This window comes from Sinohyriopsis cumingii, chromosome 12, assembly GCF_028554795.1.
Source record: "Sinohyriopsis cumingii isolate HCF-2022 chromosome 12, ASM2855479v2, whole genome shotgun sequence".
NCBI classification, from domain to species: domain Eukaryota; kingdom Metazoa; phylum Mollusca; class Bivalvia; order Unionida; family Unionidae; genus Sinohyriopsis; species Sinohyriopsis cumingii.
Window position 1 is genome coordinate 12,560,849 of NC_142972.1, and position 13,871 is coordinate 12,574,719.

The 13,871-nt window shown below is 35.9% G+C and overlaps 1 protein-coding gene across 1 annotated transcript in view; it reads left to right on the forward strand.

Annotated features, from left to right (window-relative positions):
- The window catches only part of LOC149786015 (E3 ubiquitin-protein ligase rnf213-alpha-like), a 431,187-nt gene that overhangs the window by 168,922 nt on the left and 248,394 nt on the right, over positions 1-13,871 (forward strand). Inside the window, exons 26-29 of the mRNA XM_089978093.1 lie at positions 3,741-3,815; positions 4,660-4,766; positions 9,118-9,259; positions 10,981-11,176. Coding sequence (XP_089834219.1) covers positions 3,741-3,815; positions 4,660-4,766; positions 9,118-9,259; positions 10,981-11,176 — 520 coding nt within the window. The remainder of the gene's footprint in view (positions 1-3,740; positions 3,816-4,659; positions 4,767-9,117; positions 9,260-10,980; positions 11,177-13,871) is intronic.

A 13,871-nucleotide genomic window follows, 5' to 3' on the forward strand; every position in this document is an offset into this window, starting at 1 on the left:
ATTTTCCAAAAGTTATGTAAAGTTGAGAGATAGCAACAAGCCATTGAGCTGCATAGGGCTTGGAACTAGAGTTTGTGCAACTGTACTAATTGTAAATAAAGTATGCGTACTTTACAAACTTTTCAGTTGAACACAATGTGTATCGTTGATGTGTCAAACTTTTAATTATGTTTTCCAGCTTTACAGTAGCAGTTATTGATATTTTGTTACACCTTACTGAAAACTGGATAATCCTATGGAAAAAATCAACTGCCTTACTGAGACGAACTTGTCGAGGCTGGCAGGTCTGCTCCAGGCATCGATACTGCAGATAGCTAATTTCCTTCTCAAACTCTTCGAAGAGAGCAAGTTAGTGCCAAGTGTGATCAAAGGTTAATGTTCCATGGTTGCTGACGCCTTTCATCATCGTTGGAGACAGTCAGGATATCAGACAAACCCACAACTTATCCGACCTTCTCGACAACTTTATGTATACATGTCCAAAATTGCTAACCCAATGCCCAAAGCAGAGCCTATCTTGGGTATTAACCTGGCTGGATAAGACACTCATTGAACCAATTTCAAGGGCCTCTCTGGTGCTGCTTCTCATACAAGACCTGCTTCTATATGGCATTAGCAGCTGCAGGCAGAATATGCGAAATGCATGCCCTATCAGCAGACCTGAATTACATGCAAGTTCTGACAGGATGGATAGAGATCATAGTCCATATTCCCTAGCTTTTATCTCTGAGATCTGTCATCCCAGAGGGCCCAGTTCAATATGGTAGGACCTATATCCACAGGTCAACAGGTCACCCTTCCATATAAATTGACAGCTTCTTAAGACGCAGCTTCACGACTGGATTTTTTTTCCCTTTTGAAGCTGCACCCCAACAGATGGAGTGCCCTCCAAATGGGTTACTAGAAGCTGTCTCAGTACCTTATGGTACTGGAGATGATATCTCCATGGTAAGGGGATGTACCTCCCTCTACCTCTTACCTATTCTCCTAAGATATATGGTTTGGTAATGTGGTTGAAGAAGAAACCAATTTTTCCTAGTAAAATATGTTTCTTCGAGATTGCTTACCCATTCATAATTCACTTACTTACCCTCCCAGCCTCCCCGCAGTTATATTGATAGTGAGCATGCCTTCTGCTCCAGTAACAACTGATGTAGTTTTAGAATTTGCCGCCAAGTCTTAGACCTAAGGGGAGATTACTCTGCTTGACCGCTACATAGGCTGACAGACAACTTTTAGCTCCCTTTAGCTAACATTAGTATCTGAGACAGCTGGATTTGTGAGGTTGTAGTAGTTCTCCTAAGGTATTATGATTGGGCAAGTATAGAAGAAACATATTTTACTAGGGAAAATTGTTTTTTGATGAATTGGCATGAAATTTATTAAATATTATGTTCATCACAAAAAAATGCATGACATAAATTTGCCCCTGCAATCTTTGAAATTTGGTAAATTTATGTCATTATCATCATAAGATGTGCATATCAACAAATTGCTTTGCTTCTGCAATTTTTGTTAGAGCTATTGCCTTTATGCCTTGGAGCTGAATACAGTTTATGACAGACACTTGTGAATGTAAGCTTTGCATTTAGATCAATTTCCCTGACATCATTGTATGTACAGTCATGAAACTTGATGGATGTATTCATCTTGGATGATGTAGTCAACACGGGCAAAGTAAGACAGTTACCTATTTAGTGCAGTTTCTTTGAAACTCTTGTGTATAAACAACCCTGAAATTTGAAGGTTGTATTCATGATGGAGGGTACTTGTAATCATGAGTTTCATCCTCTGGCAATTCCATTAAAAGTTTGCATTAGGTTCAGCTTCTCTGACACAGTTGTTTTTTCAGTCATGAAACTTGATGGTATATTTGTCATAGAGGGTAATACGTCCCACTGTTGTACTCATCACTCTCCTGCAGTTACATTAAGGTTTTGCATTTATCTTAATTTTTCTGATACTGTTGATCGGTAATACTTGCCATGGGCAAAAATAGATCATAATGACCTACATTTAATGATTCATCAGCTGTTTTTAGTTTTTGCATTTAGCTTAGTGCCTTAGAAGCTGATGTGAATAGAGTCATGAAATTTGATGGGTGTATTTATATTAGGCTAATGATCACTGCATTGAAATTCTGTTCAGATTTCTTGCTTTAATGACTATGCAGAGTTATGGTATTTTATTATGTCACGTTGGACATGTCAAGTCATAGCATTCCACGCATTACATATTCAAATGTTGATAAATTTTGAATTGTTATTGCTTCTTTTTCTCATGGAGCTATATGTATTGTATGACATAACACTGTAAACATAGCTTGTCTCAGTTTTCAATAGATCCCTATGAAACATTATATATGTTATGGTTTTCATCTGAAGATGCACATATCAACAAATCTGTGTGCTCTTACAATTTATTCAGGGATTTAACACTTGCAAGTTTATGGTATGCTCTCTACTCTGTGACTAAGAACAAATCACATTTCTAATAATAAGCACACTTCTATATTTAGCTCTTTTGGCTTTCTATCCTTGAAAATGTGAGTAGTGCTGTGTAAAGGGACAGAAGTAAAGTTTTAATCTTAAGAAATAAAGATGAGTCAGATTGGTTAGCTCAGTTGATAAATACTTTTTAGTAGTTTCAACTGAGTCATTCAGTAGGGAAGCTCTTAAAAGGTAATTACTTAAATATTTTATATAAAAATATTATTTGTACTTTTTCATTTGTTCTCAGGAAAGAGAAGGACAAATTTAAAACCTTTCAATTCAGGTTACATGTTTTAGAGGGATTATGATGTTTGCTTTTGATAATTAAAAAAAACATGATCATTAATGTCTCACAGTTTCTGTTCATCCTTGCAGCATGTTTAGTCTACTGTTTTACCCTGATATGCTGAGCCATTAGTTTTCTCATTAGTTTTGATTTAGAGTTATCACCCTTTTTGTCCTGCAGTTGTTTTTGTATGAACTCTGAGCCATTAGTATTCTCATTAGTTTTGATTTAGAGTTATCACCCTTTTTGTCCTGCAGTTGCTTTTGTATGAACTCTGAGCCATTAGTATTCTCATTAGTTTTGATTTAGAGTTATCACCCTTTTTGTCCTGCAGTTGCTTTTGTATGAATTCATGTGAAACTTAGTCATATTTTGGTCATCATCTTACAATACACATATTATAAACTTTTATGCTCACATAGTTTTTCTAAAACAGTAAAACCTGTCTTGAAAGAATACTGCTATATGAGACCACCTCTCTTGAAAGAGCATATTCTCAATGCTAAGATTTAATGATTATTTAGTGTTATGACCTGTTATGACAGACCATCTGTCTTGAGAGACCATATTTGTTTTGGCAGAAGGGGTTGTCTTTCTAGACAGGTTCTACTGGTTGTCTTTTTTTACTTGCATTTGGATTCAGTGTATGAAAGAAGTTGTGAATTACTCTTACACTTGTCATTGGATTGCTATAAAACTTTGTACCATTTAAGGTCATCCTCAGAAGATGTACTTGTTGACTCAGTGTAATCTATTTTTGGAAGAGCTATCCACTTTTTTATACTATAGACTCATGTCAGCTATAGAGGTGGAATGTGGCAGAGCAGATGTATATTTACATGAACAGATTGCTCACCATTTGTTAAACTTAGATTAATCTCAGAGTTAAACTTTTCTACATTCTCACTAAATGAAAGGTATGCTAGACAAAAAGAGAATCTCTTATTTCTATGATTTTTCAGACACTTTAAAGATGTTGAGGCCGTTCCCTCCAGGGCTTGTCGAAGGCTCTCCAAACCTCATTGTCTGTGCCAAAGGTGAGATGTTTCCTGGTTTTACACATGTATCATGGTAAGATAGTATGTTTAATATGAAAGGGGTAAATATGAGATTTTATTGTGGATGATCTGAATGTAAGTTGCACTTGTAAAGCATGAGGCACTTTTGAACATGAAAGACTCTTCTCATTTGGAGTGACAATTTCTTTGAAGCTTTAAATTCATAATATTTTTTTATTACATAATATTGCTGAAGTTGCATTTTAGAAACATGTATAAAAATTGTTGATATTGCATCTCAACATGTAACACCATGTCGTGATGTCCAATGCCATCTCACCCATGTCTGTATGGGTTTGAGTCTCAGGCTTTGCCAATATGGGTATGTGAATAAGCTCAGCCTGCCTTCCTATGTGTAAGTTGTTCATATTTGGGGTTTCCGAGGTTCTTCCTCCACCAGTAATACTGTCTGCCATATATAACCTATATATAACCTATCTTGCACTTTGAAATGGCATTAAACCCAAAAGAACAATATGTAATGATGTTCTGGTTAAAGCCTGATGTTTGAGAATTCTGGTGTGAAGTCATATGTACTTTACATCAATTTGTGAAAATGTTTTTGTCATATGATAATGAAATCTGAATCTGTTTAATTTTTGTGTGGCTTATGGCATCCATTTTACTAAATGCTTAACATAGACGTTATTCAGCTTAGATTTTACTTTTCATTAAGACGAGGACTTAGGTAAAGGTCCTTTATGTACAGGATTAGCAATGATTTTGCACTGATGTGTGACTTCTGAGCCTTCTGTGCCACCTTCTAACATTGTATTATGTTGTGAGATGAACCAGTAATGAAATTTCTTTTCTATATTTCTAGCTGATGTTCTCCAGACATTGCTTTCTGTTTATGTGTTGGGGTCAACTCAGCCCCTTCCCCAGGCAGATGAAGTTCTGATGTGTGATTCCCACACAACACTTGACCAGGTGAGATCTTTCTTAATGTAAACTCTGTATGTATATGGTGATTCAGTGAGGGTTATGTCATTGTATATATATATAAACATTTTGTTAACACATTAACCCCTGGAGGTATTTGTTGTTTTCATCTGAAATTCGAGTAGGAAACGCATTTTGAAAGCTATTTCTGAATACATCCTAAAACACCAACTTCCAGGTGATCTTCCAATAACATACTGCCTAGCTGTGTTAGAAACATTGTTTTTCATTGGCTATTTGGCTCGCACAAGAGCAGAAGGGTAAAAATTTCATTTATTTTTTTTTAAATTATTTGTTTTGCTTAACGGACCCATTATTTTTTGCATTGAGACCACTCTTTATTACAAATGCCCATCTTATCCTACTTTTTGCAAAGGTTCATCTGTCTGTTTGCAGTTCATACTGGCCTGCCTTAGATCTGAGACCAAAATGTAGAAAAAAATAGGGTCCAAAGAATGAGGTTTTTCCCTCTGTATTTTGTATTGCAACTAGAAGTTCCAGATTATTTGGTATCATTGTAGAACTACATCTGTCTACCTTTCTATAATACCACCCACATTAGTGTATCATACATGACCTTGACGCTACAGAGTTCGGCAGTAGGCTACTACCTCCTGCCACGTAAATTCATCACCAGGGGTTAATGTGTTAAGCCTCTACACTCTCAGTATGCTTAGTCTCTCATTTCAAGTCAACATCTTGCATGAAGATATAAGGTATAGTGCTGAGAGAGAATTTGGCAACGTGATTGCACAAGTTGTAAATGACATTGTTCCTTTCCTTTGTTTACTCAGGCTTTTGTTATCAGAGGACACATTTGCAGCTTTGCTCAATAAATTAGAAATGTATGGTTATGGGTCAAAATTTTATATACAGCATTACACAGAATATATTTGAAATAAGGTTGATCTTCAGCACATTTAATTAATATTTGACAATATGTATGTATGCATGCATGTATGTATGTATGTATGTATGTATGTATGTGTATGTATGTATGTATGTATGTGTAAAGGAATGAACTTAAATGGCACACTAGCACAAGCATGGTGATATATTGTCAATTTTATTAGATACACATCTGGATATACTGCCTGCTTTACTCAGATACAAATATTTTATCCTTGCCTGAATTCGTCTGATACACATCTGCTACTACTGCCTGATTTACTTATATACACATCTGGCATCACTGCCTGATTTACTGAGATTCACATCTGCTACTACTGCCTGATTTACTTATATACACATCTGGCATCACTGCCTGATTTACTGAGATTCACATCTGCTACTACTGCCTGATTTACTTATATACACATCTGGCATCACTGCCTGATTTACTGAGATTCATATCTGCTAGCACTGCCTGATTTACTTATATACACATCTGGCATCACTGCCTGATTTACTGAAATTCACATCTGCTAGCACTGCCTGATTTACTTATATACACATCTGGCATCACTGCCTGATTTACTGAAATTCACATCTGCTAGCACTGCCTGATTTACTTATATACACATCTGGCATCACTGCCTGATTTTCTGAGATTCACATCTGCTAGCACTGCCTGATTTACTTATATACACAGCTGGCATCACTACCTGATTTAATGAGATTCACTTCTGCTAGCACTGCCTGATTTAATTTATATACACATCTGGCATCACTGCCTGATTTACTCTGATACATATCAGCTAGCACTGCCTGATTTACTTGGATACACATCTGTATGTATGTATGTATGTATGTATGTATGTATGTATGTATGTATGTATGTATGTATGTACTGCCTGATTTACTGAGATTCACATCTGCTATCAGTGCCTGATTTACTTTGATACACATCTGCTATCACTGCCTGATTTACTCTGATACACATCTGCTATCACTGCCTGATTTACTGTGATACACATCTGCTATCACTGCCTGATTTACTCTGATACACATCTACTATCACTGCCTGATTTACTCTGATACATATCTGCTATCAACCCTGATTTACTGTGATACACATCTGCTATCACAGCCTGATTTACTGTGATACATATCTGCTAGCACTGCCTGATTTACTGTGATATACATCTGCTATCACTGCCTGATTTACTCTGATACATATATGCTATCACTGCCTTATTTACTCTGATATGTATATACTATCACTACCTGATTTAATCTGATACACATTTGCTATCACTACCTGATTTGCTGTGATACACACTCCCTGATGTGAATTGGATACACATCTGCAATCACTGCCTGATGTGAATCAGATACACATCTGCTATCACTGCCTGATTTAATATCAGTAATACCATACCCTGATTGAGCTTTATCAATATTTAATCAAGCTGTCTTGAGAGTGTTTAACACATGTGGTGTACAGCTTGGTATTTTTTTTAAAATTCTTTGTACCCATTCACAGGGATTTAGTGTTAAAGAAAACAAATTGGCTTGTGCCTTGTTTTACAAGCTTAGGGTAGGTAGTTTGATTATATTTCTTATCCTTGCATAATTGCAGTATTCGGACTTTCAGTTATCCATTTTATTGTTCTTTTTTAATAAAATTTAACTTGCCTTGCCTCTGTTGTCAGTTGTGTTATATTTATACATGGTAATCAGGTAGCAGACCACTTTTGGTTCAAAGGTCATGGATGGTTATCAGATTCAGATTCTTAGTCCTTAGATTTGAATAGTGTTCCTTAAATATCTTTCCTTATTATTAGCAATCATAACCAACTGTTTTGTTGCTAATTTGTATAGTCCTTAGATTTTATTAAGCCTAGTTGACTTATTTATTTTACAGTTTCTGTCAAGAGATTTAAAGTGTTGCTTTGTTTTTTTTGGACTTAACCTTATGAAATAAAACAAGCAAGGTAACTTTTCACTGAAAGCTTTTTTTATTTGCAAAGACTTAGTCCACACATTACCTTGGGTATCCTGTTTGTTAAAACAGTCTTTTGTTTAAAAAAATTATTAAAAAATCTGTTCAGATTTTGAGTTCAAAAGAAAGCAACAATGTCTAAGCAACCTATGGGTAGATGTGGTCACACGGTATCCCCCTGGGAACACCCCCCACCACATGCTTATTCTGCATATGGTGTGAAAGTACTGATTGTTGTCCCTTGTATAACCTTTGGTCAGATGATATCTGTGTGTAGATGCGCATATAAAGTGAAGAAAAAGATATTCTTCTCTTCATAGTTTTCTGGGTTTTCATTCTCTGAGTCACCAAGCCTGTCCAGAGATTGTTACTGTTATTGGGCCCCCTCCCAAGTGAGGTTATAATTGGATGCAGAGTTAGTTGTACCCTACCATTAGAGAGTTAGCAGTACTCACTAATAAAGAGTGGGTTGCACCCTCTCAAGAGAGAGGAGCACTACCCTTTCTTTACCATTAGGACAGTGAGTGAGTTGCATCCTCCTCATGGATAGGAGCAGAACCCTCTCTCACCCAGAAGACAGTGAGTCATGTTCTGACCCCAAACCATGAGGGGTGGTGGTGCAGCCTCCTATACTATCACTTGAATGTTTTGTCCCCCACCACACCCTGTGAGGGGGAAGTAGCACCCTTTCAGTCCCCAGAGACCATTGCCAGCAATAGGATTGGGTCCCCCTGGTAACATCAAAGTCTTATCATGTCTGGGGAAAAGGGTCTCCCAGCAGATCTAAGTTACCTGATGAGTTTTTGCCCAGTGACTGGTCAATAGACACAAGTCCCAACAGTACTTGGATAAGGATTGGTCAGAGTTCCCTCTCTCTCTAGACTGCTGTTTAATCCAGAGGCTGACTTGGAGTCAGCTTATAGGTGCCAGATTATGGAAGGTGATTGGATATGCCTCATTATTACCTCATGTAATTCCTAGAGGATGTGAGGTCTTCTATAACAGAGAAGAATCACCCTTTCCTTACATGCACCCATTGATTGCCAGGGCTTGTCCACATGGTATTGAGGTCAGCACTGTGGGATTCAGAGTTATGTCATCTTAACAAGAATGGATAATAAAAGAGTGAGGAGAAGAAACCTTCTTCCCACAAACACTACAGGTAGGTGGAGATTTGCCCTTACCCACCTCCTTAATTCCTGCTTAGAACAGTTTGTGACATTGTTTTGTTTCTTTGTTTATATTTCATTGAAATATAATTTTCCTAGTACTGATATAAATTTGGATATAATGCAAATATGCTAATTTAACATGATTTGCAAGAATCTTTTGAAGTTTAAATATGATTTATAATTATTGGATGTGTATATGAGAGTACTTATTATTTTGTAAGTAAAGCTTTAAAAGTTTAAAGAAAAAACAGAAGATTGCTTTAAAAATGTTATTACTTGGCAGTTGGATGTATTCTGGCGTAGGAGTCTTGGTGACAGGAGTTCCAGAATCCACTGCCTTGTGAATGCTGACCTGCTTGATTTTGAAGTCAGTGACAGAGGAGAGAGATGCTTGGAGAATTATATGCAGCAAATCCAGAACAAAGGTATATATTAAATCTGCGTATAATTTTGGCTACCAGTTTTCATTTACACCTTTTTGACTTTTTCACTGCTGTTATTGATGGAGATAATTTGCTTTTGTTCTATTAAACCTTTTGTGTAGTAATCTTTCAGTCTTTCATTCTAGTTACCATCCATCATCCCAAAAATGATTGCACAGCGACGTATTAGTGATTGGTGCAGGTATATGCAAAACAAAAATTAAATTAAAATTGATACATGTATGCACAATAAGTCTAATTAGTAAAGATTACCTATGAAAATTTTATATTCAGATTCTGGAACATATTTGGAAGAATGCCAAAAATAGAAACAAAAAACACAATCAGTTGTAAATGACCATTTCCATTTGACCTGAAAATATCTATGGGCTGTGCACATATACGATGTTCAGCACTGTTATTTAGAAACCATGACTTGGTCTTGTCTGCTGCTATGGTTTCAAAAACTGTTCCTTCACTTACGGAAGGCATCTTTACTTCCAGCATAATATTACCTTGATTGGATGTAAATCATTCAGCTGATCAATATCTAACTCTCAGTTTGACAGAAAGGGATAAACAATGTTTTAGTCAACAGTCATAAAAAAAATAAAAGGATTAATTCAGAACTCCATATCTTTAATATTCATTGTAGCTATCACTAGTCAAAGCAAAAGTTTCCAAGTGACATGTTAGCTCTTATGCTGTTCTTGTGCAACAGTCTTTCTTTTAAGAATATTCTAAAACTTTTATGATGAATGGAATTAAAAAGATGATAATATAAATGACAGATGCAACTTTCTTTTGCTTCATTTTTATTTTATTTTTTATTGTACCAGAAAAGCAAAATCCATATTATCATTCAGAAGAGCTAACTTGTTCATCATAGAGCTATATGTACTTTCCTAATTTTCTATTTATAGCAACTGTATGTGACTCTTTTCCAAGAAAACAGACATTTTTCTCAAATTTGAAACATTGTATTTCTGATTCATTATATTGGTAATCAAGTTAGTTAGTGGACCAGTCTGTACTTTGAAAGAAAATGGCACCAGATAATAAGCAAAACTGGCTTTTATTATTTTGACATGTGGGTGAAAATCCTTAGAGTAGATGGGTCTTTATAAACTTCAAAACATGTCTGATCATAAAAAGGACAAATCAACACTGCTCTAGAAATTTGTAAATAAGAAAATGAGATTGATGCAATACAGCATTTGGACTGAGCACATGACTTGCTTATTGGAGAATTTGTGGACTTCACGATCATTTAGGAACTGTTAGACATATGGACTAGTGAAAGTGAGTGTTGAATATAAATAATTTGTGAGTATGTTTTGTGTTTGAATTTTGGTTCCAATCCACATGGATTATTTGCACATTTTTTCCAAATATTTTGACCTGCAGATCCAGGTTAGTAGTAAATGTACATTTTTCAGTGCACAGCACATTGGAGAAATATGGACAACTTCGCATTAATTAGAGGAGTTGACATCCTTAAGGGGTACATTTTAACAATAACTCATAAGTGCCAAGAGATTCTGGCAACAAAACTGGTTGGGGGTAAAGGTGCATTTTTAGTGGAAGTTATCAATTTAAGCTGTTTGAGTCAGATGGGTGATATCAGGCATACTTGGATCTTTTGTTTTCGTATCTCAAAACATTAACAGTCATTCATTTATTTTGGTGTAATAATTCAGATACATTTTTTATTAATTTTCTAGGTTATCATCTGATTGTCATCTGTAGCTCAGAAAATGAGTGTCGATCACGATTGGTCACTGCCCTGGACAAGTACAGAAGACGACTCCTACCCCTTCCAGATAAAAAAATTGTCTCCTATATTCAGGAAAAACTACAGGTGGATATCCCTGTTGGCAAAGCAAAATTTAAACCAGCTGCTGTTGTTGATCCTGAAAGGTATTATTAAAATAGAGTTCTAATTAAGATAAATGCATCTAAACCAGCTATATTCATCATCACAAGTTTAGCTGGTCCAATTTATGCACAAATCGATACTTTTAGATCTATTATTAAAAGCCACATGTTCATAAAAGACCACTTTAGCTGGTGCACTAAGTGGCTCTTCTATTGATGTTTTGCTGCATTCTGCATAATTTGATATAAGCAGAACCAAAATCAGTTCTAAGATATTTTGTCGTGGATGGTTTAGGCAAATTTATCTGTTCTGATGCTTTAACTGACAAGCTATGTGTCTTGCTTGCTTTTGCAGATGAGAAAAGTTTAATTTTGTCAAACAGAGACCTTAATGACAGATGTGTGTTTTTTAAGAGAGCAGAGATGAGTATGCTTCTGAGGAATTCCAGCTTCATTTTTTTGGACTCGAGGCAGATGTTCTGGAATGGATAAAATGAACATTAAAAGTATCCGACTTCTATTACCAAATTGCATCTTCCAGCAAAAAGATACATATCTGTATGCAAATCATTAACAATTACAGTACAGTGGGCATAATTGCTGTATCCATTCTTACAATTTCAGTACAGTGGGCATAACTGGTGTATCTGTTCCTACAATTACAGGATAATGGGCAGAAATGGTGTATCCATTCCACACCTACAGGGTAATGGGCAGAAATGGTGTATCCATTCTTACAATTAAAGTACAATGGGCATAAATGGTGTATCCATTCCTACAATTACAGGATAATGGGCAGACATGGTGTATCCATTCCTACAATTACAGGATAATGGGCATAAATGGTGTATCCATTCCTACAATTACACAATAATAGGCATAAATGGTTGTTGTTGTTGTAGGGTTTAATGCCATTTTTCAGCACAAGATAGGCTATACATGGTGGCCACTATTAATGGTGGAGGAAGAACCCAGGAAAACCCCGGAAAGAACCACCAACCCACAAGAAGCTACTGGCAAGCTTTCTCACATACCCACATTGGCCAAACCTGAGACTGAAACCCATGCAGACAGAGGTGAGACTGCAGTGACCCATAATGGTAAGCACTTCAGACCAATTGGCAACTTGGGGCCCCGGCATAAATGGTGTATCCATTCCTACACTTACGGGATAATGGGCATAAATGGTGTATCCATTCCTTCAATTGCAGAACCTTGAATCCTAATATTTGGCCAGTCCAGTAACCATAAAAAAATAGCTTTTATCATGTAATGTCTGCATGCTACATTTCTTTTCATCTATGCCACCATTTGTTAAAATCTATTTACAGTTAACTGACTGGTTTCTTGTTATTTACAATGTTCTTTTTTATACTGAGAAACCATATTTTATCAACCAGACTTGTATTGGCAATGAAGTATTTTTCTCACAACTTGTGTCCACATGTCCTGTTCAGAAATCACAATAATTCTGAAAATTACAGAATATTTAGCATCTCTGTAGGCAGTTGTCTATTACAGCTTCTTTGAGTTTACACAATGATAAGAAAGTTTTTCAGATGTGGCTGAGAAGAATGATCCTCTGTCAAGGTCATTATCAAGTACCGTATATACTCGCATATAAGCCAAATAATTTTGGAAAATATAAAGGCCTAGAACAAGGGAGGGGTCAGCTAATCTGCAGGTCATTGTCTAAACTTGACAGTTTTTCGGTCTATTTGATGACTACTGTAATGGTTGTAAATCTTTGGACACGAAAAAATAATTTTTTCCGTGTCCTAAGACATAGGTATGTAAAAAAAACTTTCGGTGACCCGACAATTATTAAACTGTTATAAAGATCTATGATTGATTTTGTTACTATTTTGCATGTGCATGTTTTCTGATTTCTCCAACATGAAATTAAATAAAGGTAAATACAGACTTCATAATTCGCAGGCCAGTTGAGTTTACCCGGGAGACCAGGCTGAACTATGATGTAGAGTACTTACACAGTGCATAGCATCACTTAAATCCTTTTTTATTCCCAAATATATTAGATGCAGATTTTGCTTTAGTCATTGTTTCGACCAAATTGCATTCTTCCAGATAATATTTCAGCTAGTCCTTAATAGCTGTTTCATTTACTTGAATCACATGCTCATGATTACTCATTTTCAATGATATAAGCAATCCTACAAATGCAGGTAATATTTTCAAAAAGGTATGCGGGTTTAATTGTATAAGGCATATAACCAGCATAATTTACATGTTCATGAAGAGTGGTAATAATAAAGGCTAAAATTCTCATAGATCAACTAAGATCAACATCAACCAATTTTAGTTTTGTGTTTTAGCTGAACAAACATCATAACTTTCCACACAATGTAAAGCTTGATGTTTCAGCATCTCCTATGTTGATAGTCAGCGAATTTGTCTTTCATTTTGCGACGGCAGTACAGGTCAGTTAATCATTAAAACCCTGAAACTGGCTTGTGTTAAGAGGGAATTTTGACCGGCAACTATACCAGTACATTGATGTGTAAATTCCTTTTATTCCATAATCCATAATATTAGCACGATTACCATAGTCTTTTAAAACAGGGTGGAAAGCATACCTATGGACTGTAAAAAAACAAATAGAGATTGGGACCTAAAATCAGGAGGTTTTTCATGGCATTTTTAAAGACTTGTTTTCACTAAATATTGATTGATTTTCCTGGTCAAATATGCGTGAAATTTGCAAAAAGACGTGATG